At 37.5% G+C, this 22,071-nt stretch overlaps 1 protein-coding gene across 4 annotated transcripts in view; it reads right to left on the reverse strand.

The window, feature by feature from the left end:
• Nucleotides 1-21,486, reverse strand: part of IQUB (IQ motif and ubiquitin domain containing) — a 207,990-nt gene extending 186,504 nt beyond the window's left edge. For all 4 annotated transcript variants that reach the window (XR_012380306.1, XR_012380305.1, XM_073899138.1 and 1 more), the window contains exons 1-6: nt 21,397-21,486; nt 15,375-15,808; nt 11,836-11,970; nt 8,519-8,680; nt 8,260-8,432; nt 7,099-7,254 (exon numbers count right to left, since the gene is read on the reverse strand). Coding sequence is in view for 2 of the 4 variants with exons in the window: in XM_073899138.1 (XP_073755239.1) it covers nt 7,099-7,254; nt 8,260-8,432; nt 8,519-8,680; nt 11,836-11,970; nt 15,375-15,804 (1,056 nt within the window). In the remaining 2 variants the exon portion in view is untranslated. The remainder of the gene's footprint in view (nt 1-7,098; nt 7,255-8,259; nt 8,433-8,518; nt 8,681-11,835; nt 11,971-15,374; nt 15,809-21,396) is intronic.
• Between the last annotated feature and the right edge of the window lie 585 nt (nt 21,487-22,071).

The raw sequence follows: 22,071 nt of genomic DNA on the forward strand, positions 1-22,071 counted from the left end.
CAGGCTGGAATAACAGGCACTAATAAAGTAAGCTATGAAGTTAACAGGAAACAGTATTTCTTCCAAGGACATTCTGCAGCTATAAAATGTCCTAACAATTCCCTCCTTGGAGTAACTACTATTTTCTTACTCACTGAGAAACTTAGTTCTCTAAAATTACAATCTATCAGAAACTTTGCTATTTGAAATTAGATAACTAAGAATGAAATATTCCAGAGGGATATGATAGGGATAGATAACTAAGAATGAAATATCCCAGAGGAAATATCCCTCTTGCCAGGAGAATCTATGTCACTTTGACAGAGAAAAGCAGCCTTGATTTACAACCATTATGCTGAACTTCAAAGAATAAACATTCTTCACCTCTCTTAACTTTGTTACCAAAGGGACAAAGCTGGAGATACCATGCTCCCTGATTTCAAACTACATTACAAGTCTATAGTAATCAAACCTGTACGGTATTGGCATAAAAACAAACATACAGATCAATGGACAGAATAGAGAACCCAGAAATAAACCCATGCATATATGGTCAATTAATTTACAACAGAGGAGGCAAGAATATACAATGGAGGAAAGGAAGGTCTCTTCAATAAATGGTGCTGGGAAAACTGGATGATCACATGCAAAAAAATGAAGCTAGACCATTATCTCACACCAGACACAAAAATTAACTCAAAATGGATTAAAGACTTGAATGTAAGACCTGAAACCATAAAACTCCTAGAAGGAAACATGGGTGGTAAGCTACATGACAGCAGTCTTGGCAATGATTTTTTTAATATGACTCCAAAAGCAAAGGTAACAAAAACAAAAATAAACAAGTGGGACTACATCAGACTAAAAAGCTTCTGCACAGCAAAGGAAATTATCAACAAGATGAAAAGACAACCTACTGAAGGAGAGAAAATATTTGCAAACCATCTATCTGAGGAGCAGTTATTATCCAAAATATATAAAGAACTCCTAAAACTCAAAAGCAAAATAACAAACAATCCAATTAAAAAATGGTCAGAGGATCTGAATAGACATTTTCCCAGACATACAGATGGCCAGGAGACACATGAAAGATGCTGAACATCACTCATCACCTGGAAAATGCAAGTCAAAACCACAATGAGATAGCACCTCACACCTGTTAGAATGGCTATCATCAAAAAGATAAGAAGTAACAACTGTTGGCAAGGAAGTGGAGAAAAGGAACCCTTGTACCCTGTTGGTGAGAATATAAATTGGTACAGTCACTATGGAAAACAGTATAGAGGTTTCTCAAAAAATTAAAAATAAAACTACCATTTGACCCAGCAATTCCACTTCTGGGTATTGATCCAAAGAAAAAGAAACACTAATTCAAAAAGATACATGAACCCTACGTTCATTGCAACATTATTTAAAATAGCCAAGACATGGAAATAACCTAAGTGTCTATTGCTGATGAATGGATAAAAAAGATGCTAGATATATATACACAATGGAATACTACTCGGCCATAACAAAGAATGCAATCTTGCCATTTATAACAACATGGGTGGATCTTAAAGGAAATTATACTAAGTGAAATAAGTCAAAGACAAATACCATATGATTTCACTTAACATGTGGGAAAAACAAATGAGCAAAACAAAACAAAAATCACAGATGCCACAGACAGAATGGTGGTTGCCAGAGGGGAGGAAGATTAGGGCACGGGTGAAATGAGTGAAGGGGTCAAGAGGTAAAAACTTCCAGTTATAAAATAAGTAAGTCATAGGTATGTAGTATACAGCATGGTGACTATAGTCAATAATATTGTGAAGCATACTTGAAAGTTGTCAAGAGAGTAAATCCTAAAAGTTAACCTCATGGTGACAGATGGTAATTGGATTTACTGTGATGATCATTTCACATGTATTACAAATATCAAGTTGTGTTATATACCTGAAAAAAATACATTATCTGTCAATTATACCTCAATAAAAATTTTAATTTTGAAAAAACAAATAACAAAATCTATGGTGTACTGGATAATTTTGAGTTGGACAGTAAGACTGTAATTCAAAGAATTTGATTTAGACTAATTTAAAAAATTAGTCAATCTTTGGCCCTAATAATTAGATGCTTTCTTCTAAGTCTCAAAAAGAAGGCCTAAAAGAGAAAAGAACATCTTCTGATTTAACAGCCTTCAGCAGTAGATGGACATTGATTGGGGAGGAACCCGTTTATAATTCTCATAGTGGTACTCGAAATGTGGCCTATGATTCTACTGCTGGCCCACAGACTGCTTCTTACCTTGTTACCATACTACAACTGTCTTCAAGAACCCTGCACCACGATGTAAATCAAACACACTATTTAACTTAGTTGACTTTTTTTCTCATAGCAAGATTTTTTTCAATGAAAGAAGCACTGCATTGACATATTCTGGCACAAATTCTTTAACTTTTCACATACTTGTACTTGTGTTGCACTAGCCTAACAGGCTTAAGTCTTTGTCATCATCAAGGACTGCTTCTGTTCAAATGGTGCCCTGAGCCGGAGGCCCAGGAAAGCTGAGTCATAATCCAAGAGGACCCTTAATGCTGAGTCTGAATCTGCCAGAAATATCCAGCAAGGAAGAAGGAGGATTGCTAGTCAGTACTACTTTCTTCACTATTAAGTAGACTTCTTTTCCACTTTCAAATGCCTAGTGTTAAAAGTATGCAATTAAGTTGAGCAATTTGGGGTAGGAAGAAACTAATAGGTATTCTTTAAACTTAACCCAATCCAGAAGTTATTCAGTAAAGAATTAAAGACACATAATTTGACACACAGTGTGCTCACAATTGTGTTTTATACATGTGGAAAATTAATGAAAGGAAATATTCTAGCCAATACAATAATATGAGAGAGTATTATTTTTTATAAAATTTCTATTTCAACTTCACCCTTAATAAAAGCCAGGCAAATTGTCCTGGTTGGTCTCCCTCCTTCAAGTTAATGAGTCCTATTGCATGGGTTGTAATTTCTTTGCTTCCTCATGGAGGTAGATTCCTCAGGACACATTCAGGTCAAACATAGGGCTGTTGACAGAGTGATCTTGCAGGTGGTGACAGTATGGTAGTTATTATATGAGTGATCTGGTAACAAATGAGCTGGAGCATGGAAGGAAGCCTGTGTGTTCTTAGGCCTCCTTGCTCTCCAAACTACATTGCTGTGGAGCAACCAATCCAGCCTACCTTCCCCAGACCCTAAAAGCCTGTACCAGCTACAGTGTCTGGCCGACTTTCCAAAGGTGATACAAGAAATGGACAGGGCATACCTTCTCAAATTAAGAGCAACCACCTTATCTACGGGTTGCCTGCAGCCTCAGTTCTATACAAGTTCAGACATTTGCCAAGCTCCTTTAGGAAAATACATAAGAAGACAACAGTGACTGGACCATACATATAAATGATTACAGATTACAATTTTAGGAACACGTGTGCATGCATGCACATTTCTGATAAAGATCCAAGAGATTCATATTTTAAAATATATTTTATGTATATTAAAATATCTCTTATTTCAATTGTGAAAATTCTGTCATGTCAAAATAAGTCACTGAAAATTCTATTTGGGCCTGGGAGCAGGACTACCAGATTGGAAAAGTAAAAGTCTCAGCAAATACTCTGTCCAAAAAAGAATGATCAAACTGGACAAAATTGTTTTTAAAAAATAATAACCATCTCAGGATTCTGGAAATTGACCAAAGGCATACATCAAATAAATGTTTATTGAAGAAAAATTACTAAACCTCTAGTAGGAACACTGATAGTCTGTGGCATTTCAACTTAGGGCTGCTCTCATATCCCCCTTCCCCTCACCCTGGTTTCACCTGTGTCTACTTTCAGGGGGCTGAATTGATTTAAAGTGAAGCAAGGAAAAACTCCATACACCCTAAGCAATGTCGCAAACAACAGTAATCTCAGTGCAAAAAGAAAACCCACAAAAAACTAAAAACAAACCAGCCAGCAACTCAGCTGAGATTGTATTCTGGAGCAAGCAATAGACAGGCAGACTAGCCAGAAATTAATCAGGGAGATCAGGAAAAGGAGATAGCCATAGTGAGCCATGATAACCTCCCAAATATCCCTAGTAGCCTGAAGGCTGAACACATGTACAAGGATAAACACATACTCAGGAGAGAGTGAAAAAGGCCCTCCCTATTTCCATATCCCAGGCTGTGAGGTCTTGTGCAGAAGAAATGCAAGAAGAAAACCCAGCAGAAAGTAAAAGCCTGGATAAACAGAAACTGAACTTGTCTGAACTTTGAATGCATCCTTCAATCCACACATGGGTCCATTAGTGAAAGTGGAAGCTTTACTAGATCAAGGAATTTGAGTACAACCTCTGATCAATCATTACCTAACCATTAGGCTATGCTAAACCAGGCGCAACACTCAGGAAGCCAGACTTAAAATAAAAAAACAGCAGCAACCAAAAAAAAAAAAAAAAAAATTGAGCAGAGACATCAATGGCTACCTACTGTGATAGAGACAGACTCTAAAGCAGGTTTCAGCAATGGCACTGTTGATACTCTGGAAAAGATAATTATCTGTTGCAGTAGGGTTGGAGTTCCTATGCTTATAGGACGTTTAGCAGCATCCTTGTTCTCTACCCATTAAAGTACAGTAGCATATGTCAAATGTCAGATGTCTCATAATCAAAAATGTTTTCTGACAATGTAAAATGTTGCTAATAAGCACATGAAAAGATATTCACTATCATTAGTCATCAGGGTATGCAAAATCAAAACCACAATGAGATATCCCTTCCCACTTACTAGGAAGCGATAATGAAAAATACAGACAGTAACAAGTGTCGATGTGGATGTGAAGATATTGGAATCCTCACACTGCTGGTGGGACATAAAATGGTGTAGCTGCTTTGGAAAACAGTCTGGCAGTTCCTCAAAAAGGTTAACATATACTTACCTTATGATCAAGCAATTACACTCCTGGACATATATCCAAGAGAAATGAAAACATATTCCACGTAAAACTTTGTACACAAATGTTTATGGCAGCTTTATTCCTAACAGCCAATAAGTGGAAACAGCTCAAATTTCCATCAACCAATAAATAGACAAAATTCAGTATATACATTGGCATAGATACAATAGGTAAATCCAACTGAGTATATACAATGGAATATTATTCTGCAATATAAAAGAATGAAGTATTGGTATATGTCACAACATGGATGAGCCTTGAAAACCTTATGCTATGTTTTAAAAAAGCCAATCACAAAAGACTACATATTGTATGATTCCATGTGTATGAAATAACCAGAATAGGTAAACCAATAGAGGCAGAAAGTAGATTAGTGGTTTCCTAAGGCAGAAAACATTGGAGGGAAACAGGGACCGATTGCTATTGGGTCCAGGACTTTTTTCTGGGATGATGAGACTATTCTAAAATGTTGTATAAGTCTGTTTATATAGTAAAAATCATTGAATTGTATACTTTTTTAAAAAGTATGTATTATATTGAAAATAAGGGTTTAAATGGGAAAAAAACCAAGAGAATTAAAATGTTCATTAGAAAATACATTTTTAGGGCATCTGGGTGACTCAGTCGTTAAGTGTCTGCATTTGGCTCAGGTCATGATCCCAGGGTCCTGGGAACGAGCCCCACATCGGGTTCCCTGCTCAGCGGGAAGCCTATTTCGCCTGCTCCCACTCCCCCTGCTTGTGTTCCTTCTCTCGCTATGTCTCTCTCTGTCAAATAAATAAATAAAATCTTAAAAAAAAAGAAAATACCGGGCGCCTGGGTGGCTCAGTTGGTTAAGCGACTGCCTTCGGCTCAGGTCATGATCCCGGAGTCCTGGGATCGAGTCCCACATCGGGCTCCCTGCTCAGCAGGGAGCCTGCTTCTCCCTCTGACCCTCCCCCCTCTCATGTACTCTCTCTCTCATTCTCGCTCTCTCAAATAAATAAATCTTTAAAAAAAAAAAAAGAAAATACCTATTTAACATAAGACAGTAAAGGAAGAAGAGAGGACAAGAGAGACATCTGACATACAGAAAACAAATAGCAAATGGCTGATATAATCCAACCTTATCAATAATTACATTAAATATAAATGTATTAAACACTCCAATCACAAGGTAGAGATTATCAGACTGGATAAAAAGACAAGATCCAATTATATGCTGTCTATGAGAGAGATATTCTAGATTAAGACTCAAATAGGTTGAAAGTAAAAGGACAGAAAAAGATAGACCACGCAAATAATAACATAAAAGGGATGGAGTGGCTATATTAATATCAGAGAAAACAGACTTTAGTGTCCTTTTGGTTTCAATTACTCTGGAAAGCTCCCTAGGTGATTCTACTGTCCCAAGGATTAAGGCCAAGGTATAGAGAAGACAAAGCTAATAATGGCCAAAGGTAACACACAAACCCTTGGGAATCCTAAGGGAAAGGGAAGGATTAGGAGCATTTAGGATTATGTTCCTTTTACTGGGGGGAGACTGGAGATTAAAAACTGCTTTTAATGCCAATGAAACATAACTTGCACTGATAAAGATTCTCTCCTTGACCAAACTCTAATCAGGCTCCTCTGAGCAGTTTTTCAATTAGGCCTCAACTGTTGGGCTTCTGTGATCATCTCTGCATTGTTCAATTTTAGCAAAAGCCTGCTAAGTCAGTTTAACCAGAATCCCATCCTCAATATTTAATGAGGCTCCTTAACTTACAATATATCCCCCCAGATGATGCCTAATCACTCTGGCCTGTCTTCAATAAAATATCCTGTTAGAATGGTTTAGCCAGAATCTTCCCTTACCCCTGATGTTTTCTTAGTAATTTGCCACCCATTGACCCCTACCCTACTCCTTGGCCATAAATTTCCACTTTTCCTTGTATTTAGAGTTGAGCCCAGTCTGTCTTCCCTACCACAAAACTCCATTGTCGTAGCCCCTCTTAAATAAAGTCTGCCTTACCATTTTTAATATGTGTTATGAATAATTTTTTCTTTAACAACACCCATGTGGGTTGTTTCGTAAGCTAGTGTGGCTTAAGGAAACACACATAGACGCACACAGAACTGGCTCATTTATTTCATTTTTAGTATTCACTCATAATAAAAGTTATCTTACCGCCTGTAATCTTTGAGCATGGTATTCTGCTGCCGAAAAATATTTTCCTGGTGTTACCAGTTTATCAGTCATATTTGATACATACACACCAATTTTAGTCATCTGTGTGGATGTTGTATTTGTAGTCTGTTGGAGCTTTTTTCTCTGAAAAACTGTCTAAAATAAAAACATAAAAATTTAAATATCCAGGGCGCCTGGGTGGCTCAGTCATTAAGCGTCTGCCTTCGGCTCAGGTCATGATCCCAGAGTCCTGGGATCGAGTCCCACATCAGGCTCCCTGCTCAGCGGGAAGCCCGCTTCTCCCTCTCCAACTCCCCCTGCTTGTGTTCCTGCTCTCGCTATCTCTCTCTCTCTGGCAAATAAATAAATAAAATCTTTAAAAAAAAATTTAAATATCCATTATATACACATCTAAGTGAGTAAAGAGCACATTTTTCTGTGTTCAGTTAATTTTCTGTTATTATTTGAACTACCATATAATTCCTTGGAAGATTTTAACTTAATTTTTTAAGTTTTTATTTAAATTCCAGTTAGTGGGCGCCTGGGTGGCTCAGTTGGTTAAGCGACTGCCTTCGGCTCAGGTCATGATGCTGGAGTCCCAGGATCGAGTCCCACATCGGGCTCCCTGCTCAGCAGGGAGTCTGCTTCTCCCTCTGACCCTCTTCCCTCTCGTGCTCTCTATCTCTCATTCTCTCTCTCTCAAATAAATAAAATCTTTAAAAAATAAAAAAAATAAATAAATAAATAAATAAATTCCAGTTAGTTAACATACAGTGTAATATTAGCTTCAGATGTACAATGTAGAGATTGAACACTTTATACATCACAAGTGTACTCCTTAATCCCCATTACCTATTTACCTATCCCCTCACCTCCTCCCCTCTGGTAAACATCAGTTTGTTCTCCATAGTTAAGAGTCTGTTTTTTGGTTTGCCTCTCTCTCTCTTTTTCCCTTTGCTTGTTTGTTTTGTTTCTTAAATTCCACATATGAATGAAATCACATGGTATTTCTTTCTCTGACTGATTTATTTCACTTAGCATAATACTCTTTAGCTCCATCCACATCATGGCAAATGGGTAAATTTTTAATTTTAGAGCGGTACACAGAACATTTGTTGATTCTGCAGTTTCAAAACCTACATAGAAAAATAAAAATATTACCTGGGTATCCCTACAAAATACGTTGTCTTTTTCAGGAATCTTTTTAGGTACAGTTTGTGTTCCAGCATTGTGATATTCCATTCCTGTTATTTTATGTCTGAATCCACCAAGAAATGGTTTGTGAAAGTCAGATTTTATAATCTCAACAGCTACCTCCTGGTACTTAGTAATACCTAAGGAGGTAAAACCAAGATTGAATGAAAGTTCACCTACAAAGGGACTCTAAAATACTTTATCTAAAAGACATCATATAACTAACCAGTTTGTACTCTGACAGTTATGATTTGAGAGGCATCATTTAATCCATGTATTCTTTTGATTGGAAATAGATCTGGATCTGTAGAAAAAATTTCCACTTGTACAATATCTTGTGGCTTAACTCCATGTTGCAGTAGAGTCTCATTATTTTTAAGAATCATTCCTAAAAATGACATGAAATTAGAAGTGTTATGACAAAGAAATAACTATACATACTCATTTTAAGGGGATGGAAAACATCAAAGATGATTATATGAACGCATGAAGTTCAATTACTGAATAGAATATTGATGATGTCCACCCCTTGCTGAAATGTTAGTACAGAAAACACCACAATGGGAAAAGTTAAGATGCAAGAATTCAGCATTATAAGTAAAACTACAATGCTCACAGGATTTCTCATCAGAAATACAAATACATAATAACCATGCAACTCTATAACTATTTAAAAATAAAAAACATACTCTATGAGCATACTCTAAACATTGACTCTCTAAAAAAATCACAATGTGTTATATGTAAATACAGGACATATCTATATCAGGGAAAATTTGATTATTTTCATACCCATTCCTCTCTCCAGTGCGGAAAAGCATATACTCAGAGTTCCATCCTTCCCGTTCTGTTTCTATAATCAGGAACTCATGTAAATAAATTCATGAAAAAGTGAAGTTAAGTCTCAGGTTTGTGCTGGAAAAAGTGTACATTACTTTATTTCTATGTTATTTTATATCTTTTTTAATTCTCTCTCCTTTCATTGGTTTATTCTGTAAATTTACTCAAAGTTTACTTATCTATTTTAAGGAATACAAAACTATGTATAATGTTATTGGCTGTTTTTTTTTTTAAGATTTTTATTTATTTATTCATGAGAGAGAGAGAGAGAGAGAGGCAGAGGGAGAAGCAGGCTCCCAAGGAGCAGGGAGCTCGATGCGGGACTTGATCCCAGGACTCTGGAATCATGACCTGAGCCGAAGGCAGACGCTCAACCATCTGAGCCACCCAGGCGCCTTGGCTGCTGTTTTGATAGAATCTCTATCACTCTTCCAATGCATGGTCTTCCTAAATTACAATTAGTAATTTGGACATAGCAAAGATTTTGTTACACTTGTTCTTAGAAATATATCAGATACCACCAGTCTATTTTAGCTATGTTTAAGAAAGCACAAAGATCCATAAGTTTCAATTTCACACCCCAAATTCTTAACTTAAAAAATTAACATGAATATTATATGGACTATGTGATAGGTTGCCCCAGAATATATCCATGTCCTAATCCCCTGAACCTATGAATGCTAACTTATATAGCAAAGATGACTGCAAATTTTACTAAGTTAAAAATTTTGAGATGGAGAGATTATCCTGGATTATCTAGGTGGGTCCTGAATGTAATCACAAATGCCCATAGAGAGGAAGGAAGGGAGATTTGACTACAGAGGAGAAGATGATAAAACAGAAGCAGAGAGAGACGTGAAGATGCTCTGCTGCTTGCTTTAAAGATGGAGGAGGGGGCCATGGGCCAATGAATGCATGGCGTACAACTCTAGAAGCTGGAAAAGACAAGGGAGGAGATTCTCCCCAGAACCTCTAGAGGGAGAACAGCCCTGCCCACATGTTGGTTTCATCTGAGTGAAACTGATCTACGATTTCTGACATCCAGGACTATAAGAGAAATCATGTGTTATTAAGCTTGTGGTTAATCATTACAACAGCCATAGGAAACTAACATAGATTCCCAGAGCCCTCTTCATTCCTCTAGTTTGTATAGGAGGCTTAGTCCCACCAAATTTGAACTCCAATTCTAGTACTAGAAAAAAACACCTGTGTTAAAGACCAGTTGACATAGAATCAAGCTCTTTTATTACCATGGCTGACATAAGCCTGTTACCCAGTGGTGATGACTGGCACCTACACATAAAGGTTGGTCATGAAGTACAAAGAACAGAGAGAGTCTCAGGTACCACTGGCTAGCTACTCCAGTCTCAAAGTGCTCTCTCTTCTCCAATTTTGAACTTCATCTTATAGTTAATGCCAAGCAAGCAGTTTCAAATTCCCTTTTGGGAGTCATACCTATATTTAAGTTCAGATTCTACCACTCATTAGCTGTGTGAATTTGTACAAGTTTCCCAAATTTTAGTTTCCTTCCTTCAAAAAAAATTTAATAATACCTACCTCACTGTTGGTTGTTGTATGAACTGAATGAAAATGTGATAATGCAGGCAAAACATTTTGTAGATGGACTAGCACACAGTACATCTCAATAAATTAACCATCGTGATTGTTATTACTAATAACTATTTAAATTTTAGTGCTGTTTCCCGACCCAAGCTTTAATAATCAGTTGAACACATGAGCATCTTAGTATTACAGCACATTCATTATAATAGTTTTCTAAAAATAATTTTGAAATTGAACTGATTGTTTTCTCTGATTTGACGAGGAGGAATTTAATAGGTATGGCTTACTCCTTTTTAGTATTTAGGATTTTCCCACAAAAAAAAATGTTTTTATTTCCCTAGAAACGTTTTTGTGGCATCTTTATAAGTTAATACCAAAACTTCAAAACTAAAATATTAGTTGCTGTGCATATTCTATAGAAACATTTATTTAGCTATGTTGCTCTCGCTCACTCTTTCACAGATACAAAGACTATGTCCTCTTGTGACACAAGGCTACTATAAAGTGGGCTGCTCAATACTGCCCATAAAATATAAATAAACTTGAACACCATGGGAATGTGAATTGACCTTAGTGTATAAAGACAGATAGATAAACCATTTCTAGTCCTTGTCTTATTCTAACCATACTCATTCCTCATCAACTTCTTTTAACCTCATTGTCTCCCACTCCCCACACAGAATCTACTTCTAGCCACTCTAAGCTTCTTACAACTTCACCCAGAGTCCCAGATTTTCTCACCTCTTTGGAACTTAGCACAAATATTATCACTTTTATTAAATGAAGCATTCTAGACTCTCCCAGTTTCTTTCCTCTCTGTTCTCCACAGTTTTTTGTGCATATCTCCATTAAAACATTTACACATTATGTGGTAACTATTGCATACATCGTCTTTCTGACTAGTCTGTAAACAATTTGAGAGCAAAGATTTTGTTTCATGTTTCTTTACATCTTCAGTTCTTAGCTAAGTATTTAGAACAAATATGTCCCCAATAAAAATGTGTTGAATGAATGCATAATCACAATATAATGTTCAAACAGTAGATATCAATATATTTCATTTAACAAATCAAAGATCTTGATTATTTACATGATAAAACTAAAGAAGTCTTGGTAAGTTTTATTAGCTTCCAAGCTTACCTGAATATCTGATCTGCAGTACATTAGATGGGATCTTTAGTAAGTATGAAAAATGATCCTTGAGGTATTTTACAATGATGTCTATTTTAAAAGGCATTATAATTTCCTGGCCCAGAGGAAAAAGTACAACTTTTACTGTAGATAAAAAGAGAAAAGAAAGAACCATAGTCAAAAGCAATGGTCAGCAACCTACAGTCCATAAGCAGATAGAGAATGATGGAGGAATTTTTAGTCACATAGAATGCAGACTGCCTTTGCCATGTTCCCCAACTGCACTTCCATGGTAAGAGTTACTTTTTAATTTCTATGAGAAGTGACACTCAGATTTTCTTTTGCAGATTAATCCAGAATCTCAAGAATTAGCATCAGTGGTCAGTACCTGTTCCCCAATCCCCAGCTTCCAGTTCCGATCTTTTTTCCATTCACTGCTCTGAGGATCAGTGCACATTCAGGATCACCTTTTTGCTCAGAATACCACAAGAAATAGGAAATAAAACTAAACTGCTTTTCAAGAGTCCCAATATTTGGTATTGTATTGGTATTAATTGGTACTAATCTGGTATTGGTATCTGGCATTATATTACTCAGATATAAAGAGAGGAACATTTCAGAAAAATCAAGCATTTTGTGTACTGAGTATTGGGACAGGAGACCCAGAGACCTAGAGGGTGTCCCTGAAGTTATGATGTGCCATGTGCATTCTTTGATTACATATTGATAGCATGCATCAGTAAAGCAGTGCATATTCATGAAATTAAGAAAATCCAACAGAGAAATTTTCAAAGAAAAAGGTATCTAAGGGGTGCCTGGGTGGTTCACTCATTAAGCATCTGCCTTCGGCTCAGGTCATGATCCCAGGGTCCTGGGAGCCCATCGGGCTCCCTGCTCTGCAGGAAGCCTGTTTCTCCCTCTCCCACTCCCCCTGCTTGTGTTCCCTCTCTCGCTGTGTCTCTCTCTGTCAAATAAATAAAATCTTAAAAAAAAAAAAAAGAAAAAGGTATCTAAGTCCATTCTTCTTCCCATAATTGATTTATGTCTATAGTTGACAAAATGTAAAACAGAAAATCACTGTTCATTACAAATATCTAGAATAACTACATACAAATCTACTTTTCACAAAAATAGACATTATGTGGTTCACTACCCATTCTATAAAATAGAAAATCAAGGCACTTACATGTTGATAATAAAGAAACACTTTTTAAAAGCTTATTATAATGGGGCAAATTTTCTTCTTTTACATCTACAGACTTTAAATTTTAATGGAGAAGATGTAATAAGTAAGAGGTAAGAAGTGAGTAATAAGTAAGATGGAGGGCAGAGTGTACACTGTAGGCAGAAAAAGTTTTGTATATTTCTAGATTCCTAATACATGACAATTTTCATAAAGCTAAATGAGACATTTATCAATAATCCCAGAATAAAATTTAACTAGGCGTTGTTGATGCTGAGGTTCTTTGATATTGTTAAAACTTATTTTCACAGCTATCAACAAAGAAAATACTCTCATAGATGTTAAATTATCACAAAGCTATTTTAGTTGTTTTATAGATTCAAAATTCTATGATTAATATATTTTAACATTTTCATAGCAGTGACTTCCTAAGCTTTGGGAAGGGGAGGTGTGTGAAGGAATTTGTGAGCCTCAGAAAGTACAGAACCAAAACAACTTTATTCTAATCACCATGTGCTTGTTATATACTACAGTATCAGGCAATCATAGAAATATCAAAAAATGGAGCCCAGGGGGTACCTGGCTGGCTCAGTCAGTAAAACACATGACTCCTGATCTCAGAGCTGCAAGTTTGAGTCCCACGTTGGGCATAGAGATTACTTCAAAAAACAAACAAACAAACAAACATGTCTTCTTGACTGGATTATTTGTTTTTGGGTGTTGATTTTAGTACGTTCTTTATAGATCTTGGATACCAAGGGGAACCCTCTTACACTGTTGGTGGGAATGCAAGCTGGTACAGCCACTCTAGAAAACAGTATGGAGGTTCCTTAAGACGTTAAAAATAGAGCTACCCTACGACCCAGCAACTGCACTACTGGGTATTTACCCCAAAGATACAGATGTAGTGAAAAGAAGGGGCACCCCAATGCTCATAGCAGCAATGTCCACAATAGCCAAACTGTGGAAGGAACTGAGATGTCCTTCAACGGAAGAATGGATAAAGAAGATGTGGTTCATATATACAATAGAATATTACTCAGCCATCAGAAAGGATGAATACCTACCATTTGCATTGACATGGATGGAACTGGAAGGTATTATGCTAAATGAAAAAAGTCAAGCAGAGAAGGAAAATTATCATATGGTTTCACTCATATGCAGAGGACCCATAGGGGAAGGGAAGGAAAACTGAATACGAAGAAATCAGAGAGGGAGACAAGCCATGAGAGACTCTGGAGGCTGGGAAACAAACTGAGGGTTGCAGAAGGGAAGGGGTGGAGGGATTGGGTAACTGGGTGATGGGTATTCGGGAGGGCATGTGACGTGATGAGCACTGGGTGTTATATGCAACTAATGAATCACTGAACACTACATCAAAAACTAATGATGTACTATATGTTGGCTAATGGAACTTAATAAAAAAAATAGCTTTTGAAACAAACAAATAAATAAATAAACCCAAATTTACAGTGAATAGTTAAAACTGAGGGATAACAGCTTCAGTTAGGTATAATTGGGCTTGATTAATTTCCTCTCCTTCTTCCTTCTCATCCTTCACTTGTTTGGACACATGACACAAGCGTAAAGTACTCTACTGGATTCAAAAGCTACATTTTACCAGCCAAACTAAGCTGCTGTTATTACTGTTAAATGATGACCCATGTTCTCCACCCTATGGATGAACAATTTCAAAACTTATGGACAAGAGGGAAAAGGAGCAATCAGTTAATCAGCCAACTAGGCTGGTTCTAGGTGTAATCACCTTCTTACTGCTCCACTTTCGCTTTGTTGCCAACAATGTAGTAATAACTCCTACATGCCATGAACATTATGCCTTTAAAATTAACCAATAATGCAAGACAACAACAATTTCTCTGAAGCTAAATATAAAGTTAACCCTAAGCAGAAGTATGGAAATATGTAAAAGTAACAAGATATGAAGAATGAGCACTGGATATGAAACTAGGAAATCTGGAGTCAAGTGCCATTCCAACTCTTTCTTGCTAGCTATGAACAATTAATTCCAAAGAGGCATGCAAAAGAATTACAATTATACTCAAGAATTTGTCCATTTTCCAAGGTCCCTAAACATTTTAAAAACCTACTTTAGAAAAAAAATGGATCAATATCAACTTAAAATTTAATGGTATTCATCTATTTAGGAAAATAGATAGTACAGAATAGAGTACCTTCACACTTAATTAAGAGATCAAGTGGCAGTAGCTACAGAAGTTTGGTGGATAAAGGAAAGGGAAAGTAATGTAATATCAAATATAAAACAAATCTTCAAGCAAAACAAATCTGAAAAAGCTACCATTCTTCAAAATTAGGAAAAGAAATTCTTATCTTCCCTAGGTAATACCTGTTGCTAAAGGATCTTTCACTGATGCTTTCAGAGATTCCTTTATAGCCTTTATCTTATCCAGAAATGCCAGAGATCCAGCATTTGAATACCGTCTGGCTGACTGCATTGCATTATCATCTTTAGTTACATAGTGCTCTGTAGAATTTCTGGGAGAATATGAAACTTGTTTGGGCAACAAAGCTTCTTCCATGAGTTGTTCTTCATCTTCTGGTTCCACGTTCAATAAGCTCTGGTAACTTTCCTCCTTAACATGTGTTGTAGGGCCCTCACTGGATGGTTCAACTTCAGATTCATTATCTTCTGTTTGATCTGACTCTGGAAACTCTTCTGAGGGAACTGGAATACTGACAATCTCAAAAGCATCTTCATTTTCTTCTGATGCATTAACAACATTCTGAGAATCAAATTCTTCTTCCTGATCAGACATTTTCCTGAACCAAGAAAAATAAATACATTTACAACACATAAAAATCTCTACACCAAATATCAAATTCATTGGTGGTATACAGCAATGTTCACAACATACTGCAATGTTGCTCATTATTTTTTTAAAATACTGATTAGTAATGGCATCGGGAAAAAGCATTGATGAATTCTTAATAAAAACACCACAGAAAGTAAAAATTATACCAAAAGAGAACCTCAAAACACAATCAATTTGAGAAAAATCTGTCTAGAATATACTGAAAAATATTTTAAAATATATTGTCACCTCTTCCTTATTCAAAGAACAATGCCTTGTGAAAGGACTTATTTGAATAGCTTTTTTTCCTGAATACAAACTAACACAGGATTTATGCTTCTGGGATTACAACTGATTAGAAGCTCCAAGGAATCTGCCAGCTCCACAGCAACCATACCCTGGATAGTATCACTCTCTGTAGTAGTTTTGTTCTCACAAACTATAGCAAGTCTCCAATGACCTTTGTTCCCCAAAACAAACTTATCAACAAACAAATGTGAATTGCTCTTGGAGCTGACTAGGGCCTTGAGGCACAACAACCAAGAGCTTTGGCTTGGGAGACAGTATGACAGCATCCAGGACCTTGGGCCAGAGTGGGCTAGGGCAGCCAACAGCCAGGCTGCAGGGGCAGGAACTGGATCAGAGCACTGAGGAGCCAGGTACAAGCAGGGAGCCTAAGTATAGAAGCTGGCAGCCAGGAAGGGAGAATAGAAGTGGCCTTGAGGCATATTTCTGTGGCAACAGCAGGGGCAGATAAAAATTTAGAACAGTATTGAGGTGGGAAAGCTGTGTTTGGGGCTAACAAATTAAGCACAAATCCTTACAGACAGAAAAAAAAAAACCTTAGTGAAGTTCTCTGGCTACTAGATGACAAATTTCCAAAAATGTGGAATATCTGGAATAAAAATATGTATTTGTTGAATTCAATGAATATAGCATTAGAGTTGAAGAGAGAATTAGTAAACTAGAAGATAAATAAAAGGATTTTATATAGAATGCTGCAAAGAGATAAGGATATGAAAAATATGAGAGATTAAGGGCCATGCAAAAGAGAAAAACTCTAGCATATTTTACTAAGTATATCTCGCTGTGAGCTGAGAATGGTTTTGTACTTTTAAAATAAAAAAATAACAAAGAATATGCAACCAAAACTATATGTGGCCTGAGAAGCCCTTTCCAAAAAAAGTCTGCCAGCCCCGATCTACTATATGCCAAACTGGAATCACAGAGAAAACAAAAAGATAGAAGAGAGAAAATATTTTTAAAGGTGATGGCTGAGAATTTTACAAAACTGATGAAAAATATGGATCCAAAGATCCAAGAGGCATAACATAAATATACACCCAATGGGATAAGTAAAAATAAGTCAAAGCCATATACACTGTAATTACATTACAAATAACAAAGAGAAGGTCCGGAAAGCATATAGTGATAAAGGACATATCATCTACTGTTTTGAAGGATATTAATTTCCTAACATCAATACAAAGGAAAGAAAAGTAAAATCACTGCAGATTTCTCACCAGAAATACAGAAGCCAGGGTAACAATGGACTAATTAAAAGACGGTAACTATCAACCTAGAATTGTGCACCTAGCGAAATTCTCTTTCAAGAAAGAAAATAGAAATATTTACAAATAAGTTACCACCAAGATACCTGCTCTAAAGAAAGTTCTGAAGGATACACTTGAAGGAAGAGGAAAATGGGCTCAACAGAAGTCCGAAGTGCAAAAGGAAAGGTGAACAAATAAATTATAAACATACGGGTAAACACAAACAAATACTGTCAACACAAAATAATAGTAGAAAACTGAAATATTAGACAATAAGAACATGTAATTGGAAGGGAAAGATGAGAATGAACTGTTCTCAAATTCTTATAGTGTTTACAAAATTGAGGGATATGATATTCTTTTAATTTTGATAATTTATTGTTTATTCTATAATAATATATTTAATAGTATCATTTCAACATGTAACCAGTATGAAAAAATTATTAGTGAGATGTTATGCATTCTTTTTTTTTCTTACTGAGTCTTCAGAATCAGTATTTATTTTATACTTACAGCGTATCTCTGTTTTTGTAAATATTCTTTTTTTAGTATGTTAATCACCATACATTACATCTTAGTTTTTGATGTAATGTTCCATGATTCATTGTTTGCATATAACACCCAGTGCTCCATTAAATACGTGCCCTCTTTAATACCCATCACCAGGCTAGCCCATCCCCCATCCCCCTCCCCTCTAGAACCCTCAGTTTGTTTCTCAGAGTCCATCGTCTCTCATGGTTCGTCTCCCCCTCCAATTTCCCCCCTTTCATTTTTCCCTTCCTACTATCTTTTTCTTTTTTTTTAACGTATAATGTATTGTTTCAGAGGTACAGGTCTGTGATTCAACAGTCTTAACACAATTCACAGCGCTCACCATAGCACATACCCTCCCCAATGTCTATCACCCAGCCACCCCAGCCCTCCCACCCCCCACCACTCCAGCAACCCTCAGTTTGTTTCCTGAGATTAAGAATTCCTCATATCAGTGAGATCATATGATACATATCTTTCTCTGATTGACTTATTTCGCTTAATACCCTCTAGTTCCATCCATGTCATTGCAAATGGTAAGATTTCAGTTTTTTGATGGCTACATAATATTCCATTGTGTGTGTGTGTGTGTGTGTGTGTGTGTGTGTATACCACATCTTCTTTATCCATTCATCTGTTGATGGGCATCTTGGCTCTTTCCATACTTTGGCTATTGTGGACATTGCTGCTAAAAACATTGGGGTGCACGTACCCCTTTGGATCACTATATTTGTATCAGGGATTATATTCTCAACCCTAGACTTTGTTAAATTAAATAGGCACAGCTGAATTTCAAGTACAACCAATAAAAAAACTGAAATAAAGTTTTACACTTCCAAAATAATAAAGAAGAAAACTAAATTAGAAAAAAAAATGAATAAAAACTCAATTTTTAAAAAGCTCAAGAAACCTCTTTAGGTTCTCACCCACAAAAAATTTTCTTTTTGGGTATTTTCTCCTGTAACAGGGCTTAATAGTCTGATTAGAGAGAGAGCATCATAAAGAAGCCCTGACTCCTAGCAACATACTCATCCCAACCCTTTGGAGAGGCTGAGGTAAAGTTTTTGTTTCTATCTGGTGGGTCATCCTCCCCGCAAATGGCCAAGATGTCATCTTCTAAAACAGCAACAAAATCAAGAATGTCTGCTCTTCAAAAAACATAACTAGAATAATAAAAAGACAAATCATAGCCTGGGAGACAATTTTTTGGATCAAGGACTTGTAACGAGAATATATAGAGGACCCTCAAAACTCAATAAGAAAAGAGTAACAGTTTAAAAATGAGTAAAATAGTTAGCAGGTAAGTCAACAAGGAGTATATACAGAAGGCAAAGAAGTGGGGCCAGGCCTAGAGTGGCACAGGTGTGACTTGTGTGCACTGAGCCACACTTGCAGGTGCACCTGAAGTTAAATGCCTCCTCAAAATTGGAGCCTAGTTGCCTCAATTGCCTCAGTCTAGCCCTGGCCCTGAAAACAAGCACCTGAAAAGATGCTCAATATCATTAGTTATTAAAGAAATGCAACTTCAAATACATATTTTTTAGCCCAACAATATCAAGTGTTGGTGAGTATGAAAACAAGTGGAACTCATAGCTTGATGGTGGAAAAGAAAATTGGTACAGCATTTGAAATAACTGTCAGTTTTCTTATAAAATTAAACATACATGTATCATACGATCCAGCGATCTGTATTCTTTACCCAGATAGAATGAAAAACTACATTCATACCAAATTTGCACACAGAAGTTTATAAAGCCTTTATTCTTAATCACCGAACTCTGGAAACAACACAAATGTTCCTCAGTTGAGGCATGGATCCACATACTAAGAGACATTCACAAAATGGACTACTACTCATCAATAAAAAGGAATAAACTATTGATACGACCTGGGTGAATCTCAAATGAATCATGCTAAGCCAATTCTGAAAGCTACATGGTTCATGATTCAATTAATGGAAAAAGCAAAGTTGATGGTTCACAACCTCTAGAGTTCTCTGGGGTAAAATCCAAAACTGAGCTCCAAACACGGACTGCAAGAAGAAACCAAAGAAAGAGGCAGCACTCCAGACTGGTAGGTGGCAAGATTAATAAGCGAGGGAACTTACACACAAAGCTTATCTTTGGCAGCTGCAAGACAGTAGATCTCTGGACCCACCAGCCAGAATCTTAAAGAGTTTATATATAGAGGCCTTTACTGGGTTCAGTCAGGAATCCAGACTAGATGGTCTCAATAGCACATTACTCTCTCAAGGCTAGATTCTTGAAGCAGCCCCTAGCAGTGGGACCTTGGGTGGGAGGTCCATTCTAAGGATAGGGGAGAAGCCTGTGATTGCCCCAGTTCAGTTCACTGGTCAACCACCAATCACATCTCCTCCATGACTGCCTCCAACAAAAACACATGCCAATAGCAGGGAGGACCATAGGGGAAAGGAGGGAAATCTGAAGGGGGAGAAATCAGAGAGGGAGAAGAACCATGAGAGACCATGGACCCCGGAAAACAAATTCTGGGTTTCAGAGGGGAGGGAGGTGGGGGGATGAGATAACAGGGTGATGGGTATTAAGGAGGATACATGTTGTGATGAGCACTGGGTGTTATACCCAACTAATGAATCACTGAACACTACATCAAATACTAATGATGTACTATACAGTGGCTAACTGAACATAATAAAAATAAAATAAAATAACACATGCCAGGAGCTACCATCTCAAGGTGCAACTAGATATTTGTATACGGATAGAATAACTGTGGAAGATAAAGGGCCGAGGGGAGGACACCGGTGTAAAACAGATTTTCACTGTACATTCTTTTTACTGTTTGAACTTTCATTTTTACGTTTACCTATTCAACTGTAAATGTTTTAATCTTAAAAAATTGTTCAAAAAGCAAAAAGCAGTCCCTATTATGATTGCATACCAAAATGTCCCTCTTTCACCAACAATGCATGATTTCACTGATGTATCTAGAATGTTAGTGTAACTAGTAAGGCAAGGATCCAGTTTTGCCTCTACCAAATAAACCTGTTGAATTTTTAAGTTTTTTTGGAGGCACGGCAAAGACCATGGGAGGAGAGGAGAGTGCCAAGGAGGAAAGTGTGAAAGCTGGAAATGCCACCATGGATGCCTACACGTCTTCTAACGCCAGATCTGGGTTACACACACGTCTTACTTCTTTACTATCACTGTGATAAGCACTCCGGGTGGGAGATGAGGTACACCTCTCACCTTGATGCTGCTGCTTCCGAACCCCAAATCTGAGATACAGAACCAGAAAAAGAACCAAGAAAAATGGGATGCTTTGCACAATTTTTGAAGTAGAGGTGGAACATTCTCCAGCGACCACGCAGTCCCCAGAGCCCAGGCGGGACAAGCGCCCCGCACAAAGTTCTGGGAGTCCAGCGCCGTAGTCCCTGGTTCAAGGCCCCCCTGGGGGGGGGGCAGGAGACGGCAGCCCAAACCTGTCCTCCTACCTGACTGAGAAAAGCAACTGCTCGGGTCGCAGGTTTCTCAGGAAGCGCTCGGAGGAAGCAGCGTCCGCACCTGCCGTATTCTGTGTTGCCGGCCATATCCTAGCAACGGCCCTGTCACCACCTCCTCCCGCCACGCTCAGGTCCCGCGAGAAGAGGCGGCGCTCTCGCTGGGAAGAAACGCAGGGGAGGGAAGGGGCGGGGCCAGGGGGGAGCGGCGGGGGGAACAGTGAGGCAGGGGGAGGGGCGGGAGGAGGAAGCCGGCCGGGAGGGCTGTCCTGTTCAGGTTACGTAGATCCCAAAGTGAATGGGACGCTACTCTCCAAACTCGTTTACACTTGTGAAACGGCACAGTTCTCTGAACCAAACGCTGACAGCAATTTGGCTTATAGATATAAAAAATCGGGATTGGCGAAAATGTAAACATAAAGTGAGAGTGAAGACCTTGACAGAGGAGAACACAGTCGTACGCAGTAGGTGCCTACTTGCATTTATTAAAATTAGAACTTGGCTCTTAGTTTCTGGGCTGCCAAAGAAAAAAGGGAGACAGGAGCTATTCCCTTTTTTAAGTCAGGAGAAGCAAAACTTTTGTTAATCACGGAATTATAAAGGTGTTTTTCTATCACTATAAATTCTTTAAGGTTTTTAAAGAAGCACATGTTATTGGGGAAAAGGATC

Source organism: Callorhinus ursinus, unplaced genomic scaffold (assembly GCF_003265705.2).
Source record: "Callorhinus ursinus isolate GAN/ISIS: 27379988/994484 unplaced genomic scaffold, GSC_fseal_2.0 scaffold12, whole genome shotgun sequence".
NCBI lineage: Eukaryota > Metazoa > Chordata > Mammalia > Carnivora > Otariidae > Callorhinus > Callorhinus ursinus.